We start from the raw sequence: 22,007 nt of genomic DNA on the forward strand, positions 1-22,007 counted from the left end.
GGGGTCTTTCAAGAAGTTTGACTGTGAGGACACAAGGAGAAATAGGGCAGAGGTGGAGTGGGACTTGGGTTTGAGGTGCTTTTGATTGCACTTTTTAAATGGGAAAGATTTAAACACTCTCAGCACAGATGGGCAGGAGGCAGGAAAGAGCGAGATCCCGGGGTAAGAGCGGAGAACACTTCTCCAGAGAGGAAGGGGAAGGGCTGGAATTCAAAGCCCTGGAGTCGGGGAGAAGGGACACTTCCCCACCATCAGGATGGGTGGGAATCCTGAAAGGCAGGTATAGATGCAGGGGGTAGAGAGGTTTCTGCTCCTGGGATGCAGGAAAGGAGGGCACTGAGGGTACAGTGTCCCTTCATCCCGCCCCCCGCTCCCCTAGGAGTCAGGACATTCTCCCAGCGGGAGACCCACAGCGGGAGCCAGGACCACTAATTTGCCACCCCTGAAAGGCTCTGCAGGCCTGGGTCCTGAGGTAGCTTGTGACCCGCCTTCTCTCTCCCTTGTTTGACCGGAAGCCCCCTGAGGTCTGAACCTTCTCCCAGGGAGAAGCATGTGGGCCTCCATCCACCTCACTTTGGCCCTCTTCCCATCCACCGTCCATCCTTCTGGGTCCCCATCTGGGATGGCCGTCATCATCAGGATCTCTACAGGAAAACAATCAGCTGAACTCAGAGGGCCTTTAATGAAGTATTGCTTATTTACAGAGGTGCCGGCAGGGTTACGGGACACTGAGAAGCTAGGGCTGAAGAGGAATGAGTAGTTGTCCAGGAGTGCAAGGAGGTCTGGAGCCTTGGAGGAAGGAAGCCAGGGCCAGACCCGTGGTGCTGAGGAAGTAAGGGGCGGGGAATCCAAGCCCCAGAGTCCCTCTCATCCTGCCCTCTGACGTCTGGTGCTTCTCCTGGCTGAGCCAGAGGTGAGAGAGCCCAGGGGAGACCAATCCAGAGGTTGGAGTCCTGGGGCACAGAGTAGGGCAGAGGGAGGTGGAGAACGCAGGGGGCGAGGGGCAAACGGGGAAACAGCACGGCCAGTCGCCTCTCTATGGTCACTTGTTCATATCGGAGGATAAACCCTAGAACGCGTTGATGCTTCCCACCGTCAAAATGACCAACGCTTGGTGATAATATAAAGTGATGGCAGGTGTGGTAGTTAATTTTCTCTGTCAGCTTGGCGAGGCTATGATGCTAGGTTTTGGTCTAACACTAGACTAGGTGTTGCTGTGAAGGTATTTTGTAGAAATGATTAACATCTACAGTCAGTTGCCTTTAAGTAAAGGAGACGACTCTTGCCAATGTGAGTGGGGCTCATCCAATCAGTTGAAGGCCTTAAGAGCAAAAACAGCTTTCCTGGAGAAGGAATTCTGCCTCAAGACTTCACATAGAAATTGAATCTGAGTTCCCAGCTGCTGACCTGCGCTACAGATTTCAGACTTAAGGCTGCCACATCAACTTCTGCCTAACCTGCCAGCCGCCAGCCCTTAGCTGCCCAGATCCCCAGTCACGTGAGCTAAAATCAATCAGTGTGTGTGTGTGTGTGTGTGTGTGTGTGTGTGTGTGTGTGTGTGTTTCTGTTCTGTTTCTCTGGAGAACCCTGACCAATACACAAGCAGGAATGTGGGGAGACAGAGCCTCTCACACACTGCTAGTGAGCACCATTTGGAGGTGATTCGACAGTATCAACCAAATACCGGCCACAGGAGCCAGTCCATTGCCCATCAGTAGCCAAATGGCTAAAAACCTGCAGTAGGATACCAGGGAGCAGTTACACGGTGAATGCCAGTGTCGGGGAAGACAGTCTAGACAAGCCCTCTCTCTTAGGGGATGATGGAATTGGGGGCTTGGAAGGGGAGGTAACCCACCCAAGGTCACCCAGAGGTGGGACTAGGCCGGTACCCACATTCCTCACGTGAATTTTTAGCCTCAAGTTTTGCTCCTGGGGAGCGGCCCCTGCCCCACTTTTTGCCAGATTCCTTGACAGCTCCACGCACCCTATCCAGGTCCCGCGAAGGCCCTGGGCAGAGATGCTCCAACTGTAGGGCTCCACAGTTTCCCCACCTAAGACATCCGGTGGTTAACAAGACCGCAGGGAGAGGAGCCTGAAGAAAACCCACAGAAAGTACAGGCCCGGCCGTGCTCGGGCGATCCTGCCGGGGAGGCCTGCTACCACCTTTAGCTCCTCTGGCTTGAAGAGGCTCTGCTGAGATCTGGTCTCCTGGGCTCCCACCCGAGGGCCTTGCTTACCTTGGCCAAGGGAACCAATCAGAAGCCTGTTCCTGCCAACATCAGATCCTCGGTGATGGCTACTGCAGGGCTGGCCCTGCTCACCCTCCCCCAGTGCGCCGTGCTGAGGTTCCGGTGGGCCCATCCGATAAACCCATTTGGGTTGTAAGCGTGCGTGGCATAAGAAGGCTGGGTTTGGATTCCTCACTACTCTCTGACCTTGGGCAAGTCACATCGTTTCACAGGTGAGCTGCATTCATAAAATGTCACAGAATCGCTGAAAGAAGCCAAGCGAGCTCATTTATATGAAGGCACTTTGTCAACCCTGAAGAAATGAGAACTATTGTAGGTATATGACTTCTCGCAGGTGTTTTCTCACATCCACAAAGGACTTCTGAGGAAAGTAAAGCCTTCTCTCTCGAATAGCTGACCATCTACATCTAGGTAACAAGCTCTGAGTCTGACGCACACAAATACGACACTTCCGACTGGAGGCACCGTGGCAGAGCCAGAGCTTGGCTGGGGAGGTTGGGAGGGTTCCTTGGAACGATGGGAGGCGTGGACTTCGTCTGAGCATAGGGTCAGGCCAAAGCCACAGGGAATCTTAATTCTCATCTCCATGCCCTGAGACAGAGAAGGGGCCCCAGGCAGGGTAGTCTGTAATGACAGTGTCCAGCAGGCCCCTCCCTGCAGGACACAGGCAGGCTTGGAGGTGCTCATCACCCCCTCCCCAAGGAAGATCAGAAAAACACTCCAAGTCTTGAAAACATTACTTTTTTAAAAAGTATTATTCTTGGCTATTTGGAAGTGAGTAGGGAAGGCATATGGTTTGGGGACCACCACCCCCAGCAATGAAGACACACCCACAGAGTTAAGAGGGGTGGGAGATGCCTTCTCCAAGTAATCCCCTCCCTCACCCGGAGCAGGGGCTGGGCAGGAGGTGAAGGAGAAAAACGCTTGGGGAGGAAGGCCTCCCCAAATTGCCCCCCAGCACGGCTGAAGCTGGTTCTTGAAAACAGGTTCAGAGAGAGGCACGCCCACTTGAAAAGGATGTCTCCCCACTCCCCTACCATTAACTTGACCATCAAGCAAGCCCAGCTCCCAACACACCCCTCTGGCCAGCACAGTTCAATGGGCAACAGCAGCCTGTTCTGGGGGTGCTGGGGAGCAGAGTAAGGGGGACAGCCCTGCCAGCCCCTTTTCTTCTCCAAGGCCTGTGAGGAAGGCTCTGATTCCCAGCCTCCTCCCTCCTAAGGAGTTGGGACCCCTGGGACTTGCCCAACACCTGAAAGACTCCAGTCTCTGCCCTGTGCTCACACAGTCTCCTCCACCTTGCCAAATCCCGACCAGCCTGCAGCCTCAACCCACGTCCCATCTCGTCCAGGAAACCTTCCCCAATCAACTCAGCCTGCACATCCCTCCTCCTTGGAAGTCCTCAGTGCCCAGCCCGGCACTTCATATTACAGCCTCTTTATACTAGAAGATACTCTTGAAGTGAAGAGGCCTTCAGGATGTCTGGCTCCATTGTGTCGGGTTTATAAATGAGGAAACGTCTGCTCTTTTCACTAACGGTAACAATATTAATAGCACCTAACACAGTGAGCACTGACTATGTGCTGGGCACTTGACACGTATAAATTCACTTCAGTCTCACAATTAAGCCCATTTTATAGCTGAGAGAGCTGAGGCACAGAGAGGTAAAGTAACTCAAGATTGCACAGCAAATAAGAATCATGGCCAGCAACAGGGCCATGAAAAGATGCTCAACCTCGCTAACAGAGAAATGCAGATCAAAACTACAATGAGGTATCACCTTGCTCTGGTCAGAATGGCCATCATTAAAAAGTCTACAGATAACAAATGCAGGAGAGGGTGTGGAGAAAAGGGAACCCTCTTGCACTGTTGGTGGGAATGTAAATTGGTGCAGCCACTATGGAGAACAGTATGGAGGTTCCTCCAAAAACTAGAGTTGCCATATGATCCAGCAACCCCACTCCTGGGCATATATCTGGACAAAACTCCAATTCAAAAAGATATTTACATGCACCCTTATGCTCATAGCAGCACTATTTACAATAGCCAAGGCATGGAAACAACCTAAATGTCCATCGACAGAGGAATGATAAAGAAGATGTGGGACATATACACAGTGGAATATTACTCAGCCGTAAAAACGAATGAAACAATGCCATTTGCAGCAACATGGACGGACCTAGAGATTATCATAGTAAGTGAAGTAAGTCAGAAAGAGAAAGACAAATACCATATGATATCACTTACATGTGGAATCTAAAATATGACACAAATGAACTTACCTACAAAACAGAAACAGCCTCACATAGAGAACAGACTTGTGGTTGCCAAGGGGGAGGGGAGGAAGGGGGTGGGGGAAGGATGGACTGGGAGTTTGGGACTAACAAATGCAAACTATTATATATATGTATAACTGAATCACTTTGCTATACATCAGAAACTAACACAACATTGTAAATCAACTATACTTCAATAAAATAAATTAAAAAAAAAATCATGCCCAGGATTTGACCCCTGGAAGTCTGGTTCCAGAGTTTTCACCGTATCTCACGTCTCAGTCTATGTCACGGGGTCTTTTACTGCCTGGCTTGCCCATCTATGTATGTCTCATCTTCTTAAGCGCAGAAATTTTGTCATATCTTTTCCTAATAATACCCACCCCCATCTACATCCTCTCCCCCCAACACAAGGCTGAGCACACAGTAGGTGCTTTAGGAGTTGTTGTCCCAAGATGGGTCACCAAGAGCACAGGGACACTTCTCCTGACGCCGGGTGGCAGCATTGGCCAAAAGTTCTCTCAGAACTCCGAGTCTAGAGCTATCAGCCAAGTAAAAATTTAAACTTTTATTTCTGGTACAAACGATAAATACTTTGCATTAAAAATCTGGGATTCAAGTTTTCCTCATACTTCATGCTCCCTCCCTGCCCCAAAACCTTACAAAAATATTTCTGCTTCGAGGGTGCAAACCGACTCCAGCTCCCTCGGCAAAGTCCAGGTCTGCGGAAAGGCACCTGTGGTCTGTCTCAGGGTGGGGGGGCCCCCAGCTGGCCCCCGGGCAGCCTCAGAGGCCAGTAGTGAGAAGAACATGTTGAGATCCGCTGTCGGCGCTGCCCCCTCTCTGGCGCAAGGATCCCCCCTGCTGTTGGGCAGTGGGAAGGTGCACAGGGGCCAGCTCCTTCTGGAGGGTGGGGCAGGGGGCTGGGCGTGGGGAGGTGGGTGTCACAGGCATCGACACCTTCCAGGGTCTAAACCTGCAAAGAGTTAAATAGAGTCACGCTGTCCTATTTTGGTTGCTTGAAAGCGAACATTTCAGGGGAGATGCGGGGGTCAAGCTTGGAGAACCCCCTTCTCCCTCCGTCCCCATGGGATTGGGAGGCTGCCTTCACGAGTTAACCCCTGCCGTGCCACACCCCTTTTCACAGTGACAAGTCGGGGGCCAGAGGCTCCGGGATTAGGAGGAAAGGAACAGCAATAAGGCCTTGGTTGGGGGTGGCCACGCCCTCTGGCGGCTGGGGGAGCAGCAGTGGGCCCCCAGCAGCTGCCTCCGGGACCAGCCCTCATCCTGAGCCGGCTAGGGGTCCTCATCCCAGAGGCACAGCTGCCTCTGAGGCACGTAGAAGTTGAAGCTGTAGCTCTTCTGGCAGCTGCGGATGCCACACTTGTAGGGCGTCGGGCGGTCACGGCCATGGCAATACTTGAGCATGCAGGGGTACCAGGCCAGGCTCAGGCCGTAGCGGCAGACGCAGGGCTTCCCGCGGTCCCCCACCTGCCCACAGCGAGGCAGCAACATCTGCTCTGAGGCCTTGGGCAGGGCCTTGAACACGAAGCTGTCCACACCTGGGGGAGAAGGCGGAGGTCAGGGATGGGGGAGGGGAGGGGGCCCCCTGGCATGGCCCCTTCAGGCATCCCGGCACTCCTATGGGCTAAGTGTTATCATCCCTGTTTTACAGGTGGGAAAACCGGCCCAGAGAGGTTTAACTATCTGGCTGAGGTCACACAGTAGGTAGGGGAGTCAGGACTGAATCCCAGGTCTGTCTGACTTCAGGACAGTCCTGGGAAAGGTGACCCAGAGATGGGCCAGCAGTGAGGTCCCATAGGCTGGGAAGGCAGGGACCATGCAAAGATGGGAAGCGTTCTCAAGGATCCTGGGAAGGTGTGAAGGGAAAGAGAGGAGCTGATTTCTGAGAGGTGGCAGAAGAGGTGGCAGCTGGGAATGGGCATCTTTGGGCCCCATCCAGACCCTGGGTCCTGTGCCCATGTCCGACAAAAGGTTCCATCTGTGTTTTCACTAAGGGCAGGGCTGAGGGGGGCTGTGCCTGGGCATTCCCTCCCCGGGGCCTAGCAGAGTCACAGTTCTCCACGTCCCTACCTGGAATTGGTTCCTTTCATCTGCTGACTCCTCTCAGTAAAGAGCCACACAGGCATCACTTCCTCCAGGACGCCTTCCCTGACCAGTCCCAGCTGGGTTTAGACCTCCCATATCTTGTCATTGCTTCCCATCATATCTGAGACGATACGGCAGCGGGCAGCACCCAGCTGACCTTGCTCCAGCCAGAACCGGACGTCCTCCTGGCGGGTGTAGATGGCATCCGCGGCCTCGGCACACACGTTGCGGAGATGGGGGCTCAGCAGGCCCCCCTGGCTGAAGTTCACGGTGACGTCCATGTGCATCTGCTCCAGGCCCCGCACCTCCTCAGCCTGCCGCACTGCCCGTGGATTTTTCTGCGTGGAGGAGAAGAGCCATTCCCACCCGGCCTCAGAAGGCCCCCTGCCCACCCTTTCCCTGGTCCCTGAGAGTCAGACAAGCCCACGCCGGCTGTCTTCGGATCCTTGGGGCCACTGGCAGGGTGGCAGTCAAGGGGCACCCAGCCCCCCTCCAACTAGCGGAGAAACTGATACCCAGGGCGCAGTCGAGCCTTTTCAGCCAGCGGCCTCCCGGGCTGACCTCTGGGGCCTGAGGGAGAATTCTGACCCGTTGCTGTTGGGTGGCGTTGGAGGTGGGCAGGCGAAGCGAACTGTCCCAGGGTCAGTGACCTCTGGGGCCCTGTATTCTCCAACATCCAGGCAACTGAGTCACTCCGGGAAAAGCAGGTAAAAGGGAGGGGCCTCGGACAGCTCCTGCTGGGTAGTTCAGGGAACCTAAATGAGGCCGGGGAGAAGCCTGGGGTCCAGGAAGGGACCGGGAGAAGGGCAACAGGCTGAGGGTTTCAAAGGCCGCACTGAACACTTAACATGCACTCTCCCACTTAATTCTCACCATAACCCATCTCTCAGTAAGAAAACAGGGGTTTTGAAGGCGAGGCGGTGGCCCTCGGCCTGGCGGCAGATCCGACCTGCCTCCATCATAAACGGGGAGGAGCTGAGATTAGGGGACTGGCAGAAGCTGGGAGATGGGAGTTCAGGGCAGATTAGGGATCAGGGGTTATGGGGTCAGGTTTGGCATATTTAAGGGGTTCAGGACTACAGGGTAAGAGTGGGGTGCCAGCGATCAGGTGGGAGACTGAGGCTGGGGTAGGGTCCAGGCCAGGGTCAGCTGCAGGGGTGAGGGCTCTGGGGCAGGTCCGGGGTGGGCACTCACCTGTCGGAGCTTGGCCATGGCCTCGCTGGGAATGATCTCATTGTGGTGCAGCCGGGTGGCGAAGCAGAGGGCCTGGAACTGGCTCTGCCCCTTCTCCAGCTCCCCTAGGATCAGGGCCCGGAAGATCTTCACATCCTGATGGAGAAGAGCAGAAGAATGGGAACCGGCCAGAGGGGGCGGGGCCTCCTCACCAGCCCACCCAGTGCTCAGCTCAGACCCTGCAGAGGACACAGGCCTGGACGTTGCCCTGCAATAGATGCCTCCCTCTTGCCGGCATGGAAAATTTTCTCTTTCCCGTTTAAACCTGTGACTTAAAAGAAAGAACATACCCCAGATGTTCCAAAGCCTCCTGGAAAATTCACACAGGGAACTGCTGGAAAGCTTTCCAAAACAAAATTGTTTACAAGTACAGAACGTCACCTTAAAGGAAACAGCACCCCTTTCGGCTCCTGGTTCATTCATAGCTGATGCTTCCCCTTGGTGATACTCCCATATCACCCTGATCAGGGTGAGTCAGGGCCCCTTCAACCACCCGACTACGGCATCATGGGGGAGGGCTGCATTTTTACAAGTACAGATTCTAGAGTTTCTCTCGCTGACTTTCCCATTCAGTAGGTTTGGGGAGAATGCCCCCGGTGCTTCTGGTCAGCCAGGCTCCTAGACACCTGCATCTCAGATGGAGGTAGTGGGGTCAGGGTGGGGTTAAGGGCAAGACACAGCAGCAGCTGTTGCGGCCTTCTGGCCTGAGGGAGCTGGGCTGGCTCACCTTTCCCCTTCCCTCTCCACTTCCCCTTTCCCCTAGGGGGTTACTAATGGCATTACCAGCAGGCCAAGGGCTCTTTCCTGTCACTGATTCACTGCATGAATCAGAGAGGCTGGGGGAAGGGGGAGGGCAGAAGGAGAAGGGAGAAGGGCGGTGGGATCGGGTCCCCTTCCCAGTCTGGCTGCTGGAACCCTGGGCACCTGAGGTGTCCCTTGCTCTCACCCATCTCTGTGCCTTGGCTAACAGCTCGCGGTGAGAAGTCAGCAGGTCCCAGTCAGAAGTGGTCTGAATATGTCAAGAGCCCCCCTGCCTGGGAGGGACCCAAGCCACAACGATGGTTCTCCTCCAGGAACCCCAATAGCCCTGCACCAGCACGGAGGGTATATAGCCCTGTGTAGCTATGCATCCTTCAGTGTCCGTGCCCTGGCCTCGCCCACTGAGAGCCCCCATTCACTGAGCACTTACTGTCCATGTGCCAGAGTGAAATGCTCTGAGAACAGGGTCTGAGGGTCCCCCTTGGATTCCAGTAGAGGCAGTGAGGAGCCCAGGGTTCCACTCCAAGTCTACACTATATTAGCCGGCATACAGGTCTATCTCCCATCTAAGCCTCATTTGTGAAATGGGGATGATGCCACTTTTTTTTTTTTCTGGTACGTGGGCCTCTCACTGTTGTGGCCTCTCCCGTTGCAGAGCACAGGCTCCGGACGCGCAGGCTCAGTGGCTATGGCTCACGGGCCTAGCCGCTCCGCGGCATGTAGGATCTTCCCGGACCGGGGCACGAACCCGTGTCCCCTGCATTGGCAGGCGGACTCTCAACCACTGCGCCACCAGGGAAGCCCAAGGGGATGATGCCACTTTTACCTGGAGGCTTATGGTGACGACTAAATGAGTTAGTGTGGAGGGAAAGCACAGCAGAATGTCCGCCCGGAGTACGTGCTCAGCGGTGCTAACCGGGGCCACTGTCATCACTGCAGGTGACCAGCAAGTGTCCCAGGTGATCTGAAACTAGTCAGTGCTGTCCTCACACAAACCCCCATGCCCTTTGGAAGTCCTCTGACTCTACAAGGACATTTCCCTACTTCCTTTCACTGTAAATGATCTCTGGAACATTGAGGGGTGGGAGTGTCCAGGGAGATTTTCCGCCAAGATTGCAGCAAGGGGAACTGAGACCCAGCTGGTGAGAAAGGTTCCATAAGGTTCCTCATGGTCCCAGACTTAAGGGCAAGGTGAATCAGAGCTCGAATAACCTCAGCTTCCTCTCCACAGGAAATCCACTCTCGGGCCACGAGGCTGGGATCTGCTTGTCCCGCCAGCCTGGGCCGTCCAATCTTCCACCCCCTCAGGTCGTTTGAGGAGAGACTGGAGGCTGGTACACTTGTGTATTTTCTGTTCTGGGCTCAGTTCCTGCCAGGTGAGACTTGATACTAGACTTTCCCTCCCGGGGCTGAGTCAGGCGGATGTCCCTGGCAGGACCCCCAGGCAGGATCCAAGTTCCACCTCCGGGGTAATTTCAGCAATGACCCTTTAAAAGAACCCATCTGGTATACTCACAGCATCTTCTCCAATACCACAGGCACGTGTCACCGCCTGTGGTCTGAGGGATGCCCCAAGTGGCCTCATTGCTTGGATATCACCCGTCTACCATTAGCAGGAGAAAGAATTTGAACTTTCAGACCAGACCAGGGGGCGAACAAAATCTGTTAGAGTATTTTCCCTGCTTCCGTATTAAACAACGTCAACAACAACGACAAAACGCTACCAAAATGGGAACTTGACTGGGTGTGAAGCGAGGGGATGAGAATCTTTTTGTTGAGATAGATTTCCTCTATATCTCCTATTTATTTGTGTAGGACAAAGCTTTATTGAAGTTTATAACTGGAAGGGACAAGTCATTGTTACCATGAGTCAAAAAGGATGTATCGTCCGGTTTAAAATCTTTATAACAAGAGGAGATAGGAACTATGATTATTACCGAGTTTGGAAAGGATAACTTGCTCAAGGTCATGGGACCAAGAGGAAATGTAGTCAGAATTTTAACCCAGGCAGTCTGACTCCAAAACCCAAGCTCTCACCACCACAATGCACAGCTGCGTCCTAGATCAACAAGTTCAATTTCTTTGATGCCCAGTTAAAGAAACTAAAGCTCAGGCCCAGAGAGAAAGTGTGGTCTGCCCTAGGCCACAGAGCTGGCGAGTGGCAGAGCCAGGACGAGAAGGCAGCGCCCTCTTCTAGCTGTGCCCGTCGGCGGTGGTCTGTATGTCCTCTGCAGACCTGCCCTGGGAACGTGGAGGCTCCTATTCAAGGCCCTGCGTGACTAACAGACAACAGCATCTGACGTAAACATCAGGGTCAGATGAGGCAGGATCACCCTCCTAAGCCCTCTGCCTGCCCTGCCCAGAGCCTCTTTAAACCCTGAATTCTCCAGCCTTCTTAATCCTATGTCTCCGGGAAACCATACTCCATGTGCTGAGCCCCGGGAGGGAGACAAGCAGCCCAAGCATCTGGATCTCTGGCTCCATCATCATGACCGGTGTCCCTCCTACCTTCTACTCCCCACACATCAGACTCACTATTAAGGTTCCAGGGCCCCCTTTCCCTCCAGCACAGAGGGCAGGGCAGGGGGAGAGGTCTCCCTGCTCCAAGGAACATCTGGCCAAACGCTAAGCCCAGGCCAGATGGATGCCTGGCTCCCAGGTTCCCTGCTCGCCCGAGAGCCCCCTGGGATGGTCCACCCAGAGGTGCCCTACCCCCAAGGCAAGACCACACAGCTGGGGAAGAGCCCATGGCAGGCTCCCCAGGCCCAGGACTCAGGCTAGGGTTCCCAAGATGGGCAGTTTCTATAAGGCTTCTTCTCCCACGAGCTCCCAGGAAACTCCAGTCCACCAGGAGCCAGGCCACCAGGAAGAAGTGGAGTGGCCAGTACTAGGGCTGAAACTGGGCCACACAGAGCGTATGGCCACAGAGAGAGCATTTGCTGAAGTCCTTTGGGGGTGGTTTTAAGGTTCCCAAAGAGCACGGTAGTTAAGAGCAAAGGCTCTGGAGCCAGTGCTGGCCGCGTCCAAATCCTGGCTTTGCTGATATGAGCCCTGTAACCCTGAGGGATTTACTTAACCTCTTTGTATCGTAGTTTCCACATGTGTAAAATGAGTACAACTAACAATACCTACACCTCAAGGGATTACTGTGAGGAAAAATGAGTGAAAGGTCTCAGAACAGAGTGGGCGGGATTCCTTAAGTTTCTCTACTATTGCTGCAATCCCTGGCCTTGCTCCAGCTGTGATCTACTCCAGACCTGCAGAGGCAGGACAAAAAATTTTTCTCCCAGAGATGTACCTGAGGCCCAGAGAAGTCAGGTGGCTGCTGGAGCTTGCAGGTAATCGGCAAATCTGTGGGAGAGCACTGATTACATAGGGCAGAGCCTTCACAGGCGCCAGGGCGGGGCAGGGGAGTGGGCATGACCAAGGCCAAGGCTCCTGTCTTTAAGGGGCTCATAGGAGAGGCTGACCTACAACTGACGTCTGCGCACTATGATAAGGCCTAGGGTGAGGTTTATGCAAAATGCTATAGGGCAAAGGATGGAGGAGGGAGCGTTTTTGTCCCCTTAGGGATGCGCCTGGGAGGGGTGGAGGGAGGGAAGGCTTCCTAGAGCGAAGGACATTTCAGTGGTTCTGGACAAAGGATGGGGGGCTTTCTAGCAAAGAGAGAGGCATGTACAGAAGATGGGAAGGTGGGAAGGTACCAAGGCCTCTTAATGCCCCCACCCCATCCCTCCCTCCATGCTACTGTCACACGATCTGGCCCAGTGCCCTTCCAAGGCTCCTTTTGTCCTCACCATAAAGTGTACCCCACAGAGGCTGGCATCCAGATCTTTGCTGACAGCTCTGAGCATTGAACCAAAGAGGTGGCGGTTCCCAGAATGAGCGAGGCCGTGAGCTGATGCCTCTGCCAGGGATGAGCTGTCCCCTTCTGCCCATCATCCTTCAGGACTCAGTTCAAATGCATCCATCACCCCTGCCCTCACCAACCCTCCAGCAGAGTTGGCCAGGCCCAACCCCTAGCCTCCAGAGCACGAATCCCACTGTGTCCGCAATGATCTCTTTCCTTCCAGACTCAACCCCTTGAGGCTGGGAGAGTATCTTATTTGCAGTGTATCCCCGCCCCCTGAATACAGCAGGCGCTCAGTACCTATCTGGAAATGAATAAATGAAGCACTGAGTGGGCAAACAAGAGCAGGCCAGGGTGCTGAGGAAAGTGAGGGGGGTACCGGGGAGGGGAGGGCTGAGTGTGGAAGGAGGAGGCTGGCCGGCAGGAGGGCAGGGCACAGTGTCCGAGAGCCCAGCCAAAGAAGTCTGAGCTTCATCTAGCAGATCACTGGGCGTCATGGCTGGGTTTTGAGCCAGGGTAGGACATGAATGGATCTCTGGCTTAGAGCTGAATCAGAAACTTGAGCTGTGCTGGGCCAGCGCGCATCTGACCTAAACGCCTCGGCAGAGGCCCCGTCCTCATGCGGCGTCTTCTGCCTGGGCAACAGGTGCCCCAGCCCCAGACAGGGCTCCACTTATTTATGCAGTATCCTCAGAGTCTGGCCCAGAGCTGAGAGAATGGACCAGTGCTCTGGGGCCTCCATCAACCCCCTCGCCTCCAAAAAGAAGACGGCTCTTTCTTCTTGGGCTTCCTTGTAACTGGGCTTCTGCAGGCTGGTCGTCCTACAGCTGTAATTTGGGCTTCTAGAAGATTTAGGGGATCATTTAGTTCATGCTCCAGTGAGGTTCCAGCAGGGGACGTGACCTTCAAGGTCACACAGCTGCAGAGCCAGGCCCAGGAGCCCAGATCTCCTGACTCAATCCAGTGATCCTTCTGCTCTTCCGAGCTCCCCCTGCCCCGAGCCCCTTCCTAAATATTCTATTCTTCTTTGCATCCACTCCCTGCCACGCTGCCAGAGATCCACTGTATCTCACAGAGAGAAGGCTGTTCTGGGAAAAGCAGGGGGCAGCTCTCTGCACTTCCAAGAGCAGACAGTCCGTGCCAGGCCTCTGCTGCTGCCTTCCTAGGGAGAAGCTCCAGGGAAACCTCAGTGTTGGGGACGGGCGGCAACCCCACAGACGGAGCCCACCGGAGCGCTGACGACTGTGATGCGGTCATATCAGCCCAACTGCCGGCTTCCAGCCTTAGATAAGACTGAAAGGGGGAAACGAACTTCTCTCTTGCTTCAGCTGCTGTGGGGTTTTATGTTACTCGCAGCCGAGTCGAATCGTAACTGGATGCACAGACAGACACTTGCTTTCCCCCATTCATGGGTCCCATGGCCATAATCTTTCACCCAGATGTGCTGATTCTCCCACCATCTCCTACCCCTCACCCAGTGGCACCCAGGCCCCCCAGGCCCCTCCCGCCAGGGCCCACGCTGTGGCTCGGCTGTACGGTCCCTTCTCCCTCACACCGTTGCTCCTATGAGCACGTTTCCTCCCTCACAGCCTCTCCCGGGGGCCTCCCCACCTCCCCCTTTCTCTCAGTCACACGTGGCAGCCCTCACAGATTGTCTCACAGGCCCACCTCCTTCCGACAGTCTCTCCCACACCCTCCCTCCCTCCTTGAATTCCCCCAAAGTCTCACACGCCATGTCTCACACCCCATCTCACACACAAGCCTCTGCACACATGCTGTTACACTCCCCTGCCTTGCACACCCCCTCGTGGGCATCCTCTCCTACGTTCGTTCGCTGCCCCAGTCTCAGCCTGGCCGACCTCCCCTCCTCCTCTGCCTTCCCGTCACCCTCCCAGGGGCCTTCCTCAGACCCCAGTGGGGAGCGGTGGCGGGGGCTGTCCTGTCTCAGACCTTGCTGTCAGCCCAGCCTTGCACCACAGGGGACCTGAAAACTAAGAGGGCCTGGTGGCGGAGCTGCCCTTCCCTCAAAGCCCCTCTCCCAGCCCACCTCTGTGCCACGGTGGCTGCACAGTCCAGGCTGAAGGCCACCTCTCCAGGGTCTCCACAAAGCACCAACTCCCCTCTCCTCTTTGCCCTTGGACGGCTGATGCTGTCTCCTGGGAGTTTCCTCTACCATCTTGGTCTCCTTCCCGTCGTCACACCGGACTGTGTGATTCTGAGGCCCGGGCTGAGCCAACCCAAGTATTTATGGCACTGGGGCTGCTTTATGGCTAGAGAGGAGCGAACTTCACTGCACTGGGGAGGTGAGGGGTCGCCCTGGAGGGGCAGCCAGGAACCAACGCCCTCTTCTCCCCATGCTGGCTGCCCCGGGGCACACTCAGGGGCACCTTGGCCCCTCTGCCCTGTCTCTCCAAGCAGGTACAGAGGCGAATGGACTCAACCCAAAGCCAGGCCAAGCACATTCCCTGGCCGGTGCCCAGGACATAGGCCGCCCCCATTACGAGATGCCTGCAGACCCTCAGGGCTAGGCCCGGACAGAGGCTTCTTGTTACGGGACATCAGTGCCACCACCAGCTGGGGGCAGTGCCGCCTGCCCCCTCCCAGTGCTCTGTCAGCCAAATCCCAGAGGTTGCCAGTGTCCCGACTGCCCCTGGAACAATGTGTGGCTGTATGTGGATCAACTGCGCCCCAATGTCCTGCTGACTCAGGGCTCCCGAGGTGGGGCGCCACGCTTCCCTCTCACCTGCATTCCCAGCCCCAGCCCCGCCCCCAGCCCTTCGTGGGAACCTCGGGGGCAGCCACTTCAACGCTTGCCAGCTGAAAGGACGGGAATCCTAATAATGCTTTGGTCCCCAGATCAGGAACCATCTGCTTAACGGCCTGAGGAAGCAGGGCTGGGGCCCCGGCTAGAACTGCTATTTCTCTTCTCACGTGCCCTCGCTGGCCTCTGCTTCGCTGAGGCCTCTTACTCACTTCTCACAACACGCCTGCAAGCATCACACTGTGTTTGTGTCATGTCTGAACCTGGGGCTCAGAGAGGTTAAGTGATTTGTCAAGTCACACAGCTGGGAAAGGGCAGAAAAATGTATAGTGAGTGCTCAGTAGTATCTGTGAGATGTTTTAAAAATGGTCCCCTCACCCCCACCCCCCATCTCTCCAGAGGCCATGGCGGGAGGGGAACGGGGAGTGTCTCAGGCGCAGTGAAGGGCTCAAAACTTAAAATCCGTGGGAGGGGTGGGGTGGGGGAATTGTGATGAGCCTGGGGGAGGGGCGCAGCCCAAATCTGTACAGAGGAGGTTTTCTCTGTAGATTTGTTCCTCTGCACCAAGGCTTTTTTCAGTCTCCTCCTTCCCTCTCCCCTCCCCTATTCAGGTTTCTTCAGCCTTCTAGAAGGAGCCCACTTATATGCCATAGTAGCACAGGCAGTCAGAATATAGTGGAAGGCCCCCCGGGTCCCAATCTTGGATCATTAGCTATTGATCTCGTCCAAGTCACTTCATAGCTCTGAGCCTGTTTGCACATCTGCAAAATGGAAGCAATACCTGCGGCATGATGTAGCGGTGAGGATCGAATGAGGCCAGGTGTGTGAAAGCAACTCAGTGTGTGATCTGACAGCTCAGATACATGTGATTCTTACCTCAAAGCTGGTCTCTGTTGTTCCACCATCACCACCTCTGCGTACCTTGGGAGGCCTCGTAGGAAGAACCTCACTTCTGCCTCCCCGTCATCCCAACAGGCCACTTACTTGACCCAGGTGGCAGTCCTCACTGCCTGACCCGGGATCTTTTGCCAGGACTCCATCTGGACATAGGCATTCGGCGGGTGGGAGATGCTTGCCAGACTCCAGGAGCTGGGCTGAACCTCGGGGCAGGGCTGCTGATCCCTGATGCGGGGAGGAATTCCTCAGACATGGCAGAGGGACTGCTGTTAGACCGGAGGGTTCCATGGACACAAGCCGGATCATTCTTTCTGGTGACTTCTCGTGAACTGCCAGGGTGGGGAAATACCCTGGATACCAAAAAACTCTGGGCCTCTCCTGTAAGCACCTCTACTGCCCTCTGTTCCCCCAAAAGACATCCTCTCCAACAAATACCCCTACTACAAATCACCAAACTGCAGGGACCGAACACAGGCAGGGTAGGGGGAGACTGGACTCTAAAAGCTTGTCCTGCCTGACAAGCCCATGATGTGATATCGTGTTAGAATAAACAGCCTCAGGCAGCAACATGGCCATTTGCACATTCCACATCTTTGCTGACTATCTCTCACAGGCTGAAGCTGCTCCCCCCACCAAGGCGGGGAGCCCCAGGGCAGGGACGCTGGTGCTCTCTGGACCATCGGGGCCCAGAGCAGGACGCAAGTTTCCAATCTCTCTGGGTCCCTCAGAGTGACCTCAAGCTCACTCACCCTGTTATATGGCTCCCCTTATCTTGGCGCCAGCCCGAGGCCCCTCTTGACCCCCTCCCGCTACACACTTGGATGTGGCTCCTTCCTCCCGTTGCAGCCATGACCCCCCCCAACCCCCACGCAGCTGCTCATGACTTTGTCTTATCTTTCAGCCCCACCCTCCCCGTCCAGTCAGCACCAAACCGCTTGAGCATGACTCATCCCCTCCCACAGCTTTTAGACACTCACAGTGGGAGACAGAGGGGAAAGAGATACTTGGATGGGCACAGCAGCCTGGGGGACGGGGACCAACAGGGCTGTCAGACCAAAAGCCGGGATGGTGCCATGCCCGCTATTAATATGCCCAGTAAGTCTGTACATCCGGGTATAATAACATACGTAGGCTCTGGATTCTCAAGAAGAGCACTGCTTGTTGACAGTGTGTGATGAATTTTAGTTCCTGCACTGAGGGCACGGAGAATTAAGCCCAATATGCTGTTGAAACACATTAGGGACTATTGCGGGTAGAATGACAGGTTTCAACGAAGTGACTGAGTTTGGGATCTACCTTCATTTAACAGTCTAACCTGAAACCCCCTGCAAGCCCCTTCTTCCCTGGAGCAGCTATGCCAATGCTTCCCAAACTTTGCTGCTCATTGGGATCACCAGGGGCTCTTTAAAATTCTGGCTGCCTGGTTCCTAGCCTCAGACAGTCGGACTTAATCAGTCTGGAGTGCAGCCTAGGCTTCGGGGTTTTCTAAAGCTCCCCAGGCGATTCAGATGTGCAGCAAAGTCTGGGAGTCGCTGAGCTCCGGCACTTCTCTGAGAGCTGCAGCCTGACCTGCCTGACGGGCAGCAGCCTGTGGGCAGGGCTTACAGTAACTCACGATGGTGATTCGGTAGCTCCAGGCTGCTTGTGGAGTTCGTCATCCTTGCCCGGGCTCCAGGCTACATACGTGTCCTAGAGCAGCTTGATTACTGTTACAGCTTTACTGGCTTTAGGTCCAGTGCGGCAGTGTGGGGAGGGCCAGGCCATGTTAGAGACCCATCCCAGCAGAGGCAAACAGGGAGGGTGGAAGGGGAGGGGGGGTGGGTTGTGTGTGTGGGGGGGGTGTGGGTGTGGGTGTGTGGTGAGATCATCCAGACAGAGGGCTGCACTGCATCCAGCACAAGGGGCCTCGCTGCTGCCCTGAGCAGACTGACAGGACCGGGATGGCTGCTCCCTGCTAGGGGGCTGGCCAGCAAGTTTGAAATGTGATGGTTAACTTTATGTCTCCACTTCACTGGGCTAAGAGATGCCCACATAGGTGGCAAAACATTATTTCTGAGTGAGTCTGTGAGGCTGTCTCGGAAAGATATTAGCATTTGAAGTAGTAGGCTGAGTAGAAGGTGGCCCTCACCAGGGTGGGTGGGCATCACTCAATCTGTTGAGGGTGTGAATAGAACAAAAAAGGTGGAGGAAGGGCAAATTTGCTCTCTCTGTGTGAGCTGGACATCCATCTTCTCCTTCCCTCAGACATCAATGCACTTGGTTCTCAGGCCTGTGGACTTAGACTGGGACTACATGGGCTTTCTTGGGCCTCCAGCTTACAGACAGCAGACCGCGGGACTCAGCCTCCATAACCGTATGAGCCAACCCCTCATAATAAAATCTCTTTCTGTAGGTCTGTATTTCTACCCTATTATTTCTGTTTTTCGGGAGAACTCTGACTGATAAAGGGAGCTTCAAAGAGAATCTTATGATGAAGGATTAAGGCTCTTCCAGGCTCAGTGCTGACCTTCCGTGTGACTTTGGGTCGGTCATTCAACCCCTTTGCACCCAGGCTTAGCAGGGAAGGTCCATGTTGAGATGCGATGTGAACCATGATCATGAAAGTTACTGGCTTCTACTTCTGGAGCACTGAGTACAGCAGCTGACACACAGTGAGTATTTCATATGCATTGCCCTGTTTAGTTCTCACAATGGCCATGGGATCGGTACCATTATTATCCCCATTTTACAGATGAAGAAATGAAGGCTTGGACAGATCAGGTAGCTTGCCCAGGGTTAAACCAGATCTGTCTCATTTCAGTCTGGACTGTCTCCCAAATGTGCAAAATGGCCAACGTCACTATTCCCAAGTGGACTAGGGACTGTTTCCAAACCACCCCAAATGGATTTGGTACATGAAACAAAAGAAACACCACATCCAGGACTTTTTCCTACAGGAAAAGTCATTACTTCTAGATAGAAGCTTCTCGTGGAAAGCTGCCAGAGATCTTGAGGACTGGGCGGGCAACAAGAGAGGTGACCCACCCCAGAAGGATCCCGTATAAAAGCTGCTCTGGCCAATGGAGACAGTGGACTGGGGTGGAGATAAACCCCACTCCCAGCCTTCCCCAACTTCACCCTGCTCCAGGCCATCTGAGAAACCCAGAGTTAGAGGGGACCTTGGAAAGCTGGTTCCCTTTCCATACTTTCCACTCCCAGTTCCCTCCCTTGCTGATGAAACTGGAGATGCCAGGGGTGGGTGTGAAATGCCAGCTTCTGGGTCAGAGGCTAACCTGAAAAGCACACTCTGGAAACCTGGGTGGTGGTTTGGACCGCTGTGGGGATTAAAATGTGGCTCTTAATGCCATTTGCAGCATGGATGGACCTACAGATTGTCAGACTGAGTGAAGTAAGTCACAGAAAGAGAAATAATGCTTGTATGCGGAATCTAAAAAAAAAATGCTGTAAGTGAACTTATTTAGAAAACAGAAACAGACTCACAGACTTAGAGAAGGAACTTACGGTTACCAGGGGGTAAGGTTTGGGGGGAGGGATAGTTAGGGAGTTTGGGATTGACATGTACACACTGCTATATTTAAAATAACTAACAAGGAAAAAATAAAATAAAATAAAATAATAAAAAAATAGCAAAAATGAGGCTCTTACAATCAGCTCTGAATCGATTCTCTAACTGGGCAGTCAGCCCCCTACTCCACCCTCAGCCCCAATCCCCAGGCCTTCACCCCACTGCCACCCCGCCTCTCCCCTCCCCTCACCCTCAGGGTAGAGCAATAAAATCTTTCAGGCTGCAGCTAGAGGCTATAAAAGCTGAGCTCTACCCCTTGACTCTTTCAACCGGTGTCCTAGCCACAGCCTTGGCTGCCAGAGAGGTGCCAGGGTCGGGGAAGTCTCTCTAGGGTTTCAGCACAGCCACAGAACAATGCGCAGTGGGCAGGAAGGTGGGAGACTCATAGGCTGGCCTGAGGCTCACTCACAAGGACAAAGGGCTTCAGTGGAAGGTCAGAAGGGAAGATTAGATCCCTGTCTCCTGGGGAGGGTCCAGCCACTATTTGGGTTTTCTAGGAAAAGAAGAGACTTGACAAAATTCCCCTGGAGTTTAAGTGGGGACTCTGGGGGTGTTCTGGCCCTGTCAGCTTCCCTCTCTCCACACACAAACTCACCTGCCCCTACCTGAATTGAGAACCTAGCTTGGGCCTGCTGAGTGAGGGAGGGTCGCAAAGTCCTCCCCATTGTGACACTCAACCGCCCCTCCCCCAACAACCTGCCACCCGCCACTGGTCTCCCTACATCCCTTGTCAGTGAAAACTCAGTAGTCCAGGGACAGATCGGGCCGTCAAGCCCCACCTCCACCGTCCACAGAATCACCACCCACCCACCTGGTACTATCTTCCGGTGATTCTGCTGGGTCCCTAGCTGACACTCCAAACTCTACCCTCTCTCTGCCACCCCAGCTCCCAGTCTCTAAGAGGAAGGAGAGAGAGATGGCTCAAGCAACAGTCCCACCGCCCTGGGCTTCCCCAGCTGCTGCCTATGCCATGGGCCTCACCTCTCCACTCCCCCAGAGACAGAGCCTCACAGGGCCTCTTTATCAGGAGAGGGACTCGGGGAGGGGACTTTAGGTGATCAGGAGACTCCCTTTGTGTACCTACACCTCACCCACCTTCCTCCCCTCCAGGATTCCTGCTGCTGGGTCACCGTTAGTCACTCACCGCCCTTCCAGGCCCACTTCCTGATAAGCCCAGCACCTCCACTCTCTACCCCAGCCCCAATCCTGGGGGGCCAGGCCCACCTACTGGTTCCCTCTACCACACACACACACACACACACACGCACACACACACACTCAGGAGAGGCTGTCTCTACCCACTTCCCCACAATCTAGGCCAAAACTGGGGGTTGGCCAGCCCTCCTGCCAAGCAGGGTGAGAGGTGGCACCTCTCCCATAGCCTGGGGACCTCATCTGGGGCCTCTCCCCAGGTCTTCCGCTACAAGTTTCCCAGACTTTTGGACCAAAGAGGAGAAGTGGCTTGGGAGGGACATGGGACAAGCAGCTCTTCCCAGGAACCCCCTCCCCCAGCCCAGGAAAGTGAAACAAGGAGAAGTGGTACATAGCCTCCAAGATGTCAGGGCTGGGAGGCCTGGCGCCACCGGCTTGCTCTGTACAGAGGTGAGAAAGGAGGCCCGGAGAAGGAAAGAGCTTGCCCTAGGTCACACAGCGAGAACCCAGGACCTCTGATGCCTGGCCCAGGATTTTTCCCTGATAGAGCCTGAGAAAATGACTCCAAAAAGGGAGACGGGGTTATTAACATTGACTCCCTTGAAGTAAGGTCTGCACCTAGAGGGCTCTCGGAGAGTGGAGAGTTGAAAGACGAAGTGGGGAGCTGGTCTGGTGGCCTGGGCACCCAGAAAGAAGTGAAAGTCTGGAGGGGAGAATCGGAAAGGCAGCAGAGCAGTTCGTGGGGGAGAATGAAGGGCCGGGTCTAGGCGCTGGGGAACAGGGCAAAGAGGTGTGGATAAGAGCCCGGCGTGACCTTGGCTATGTCGCGTCCTTCTCCTGGCCCAGTCTTGCGTCTGCTGGCCTCGGTGCGACTGGGACCCCGGAGCGCTCAGGCACGCAGGTCCCCCCGGGGGCGAGCGAGGGTGCCTCACCTTCTTGAAGTCGGCGGTGAAGGAGATGAGGGTGCCGTCGGGATTGCGCAGCTCCAGGCTGATGCTGTCGGCGTCGCTGTCCGCCTGCAGGCTCTCCTCGGTCACCTGGCCGTCGGGCAGCCGCACGCGGACCCGCAGCTCAGACGGCGCGCCAGCCCCGGTCCCCGCGCCCTCGCCGCGCGGCGCCCCCAGCAGCTGCATAAGCACCGGCAGCAGCAGGAGCA

The 22,007-nt window shown here is 55.0% G+C and overlaps 1 protein-coding gene across 1 annotated transcript; it reads right to left on the reverse strand.

Moving 5' to 3' along the window:
* Positions 1 to 5,821: 5,821 nt before the first annotated feature.
* OAF (out at first homolog) lies at positions 5,822 to 22,005 on the reverse strand (the record flags this gene model as incomplete). Its single annotated transcript, XM_024761909.1, has 4 exons — positions 5,822 to 6,087; positions 6,792 to 6,972; positions 7,829 to 7,963; positions 21,784 to 22,005. Coding segments are annotated over 4 exons (804 nt in total), but the record flags the coding sequence as incomplete, so codon positions are not given.
* Positions 22,006 to 22,007: the final 2 nt, after the last annotated feature.

Source organism: Neophocaena asiaeorientalis, unplaced genomic scaffold (assembly GCF_003031525.2).
Source record: "Neophocaena asiaeorientalis asiaeorientalis breed wild unplaced genomic scaffold, Neophocaena_asiaeorientalis_V1.1 scaffold737, whole genome shotgun sequence".
Lineage (NCBI taxonomy): Eukaryota > Metazoa > Chordata > Mammalia > Artiodactyla > Phocoenidae > Neophocaena > Neophocaena asiaeorientalis.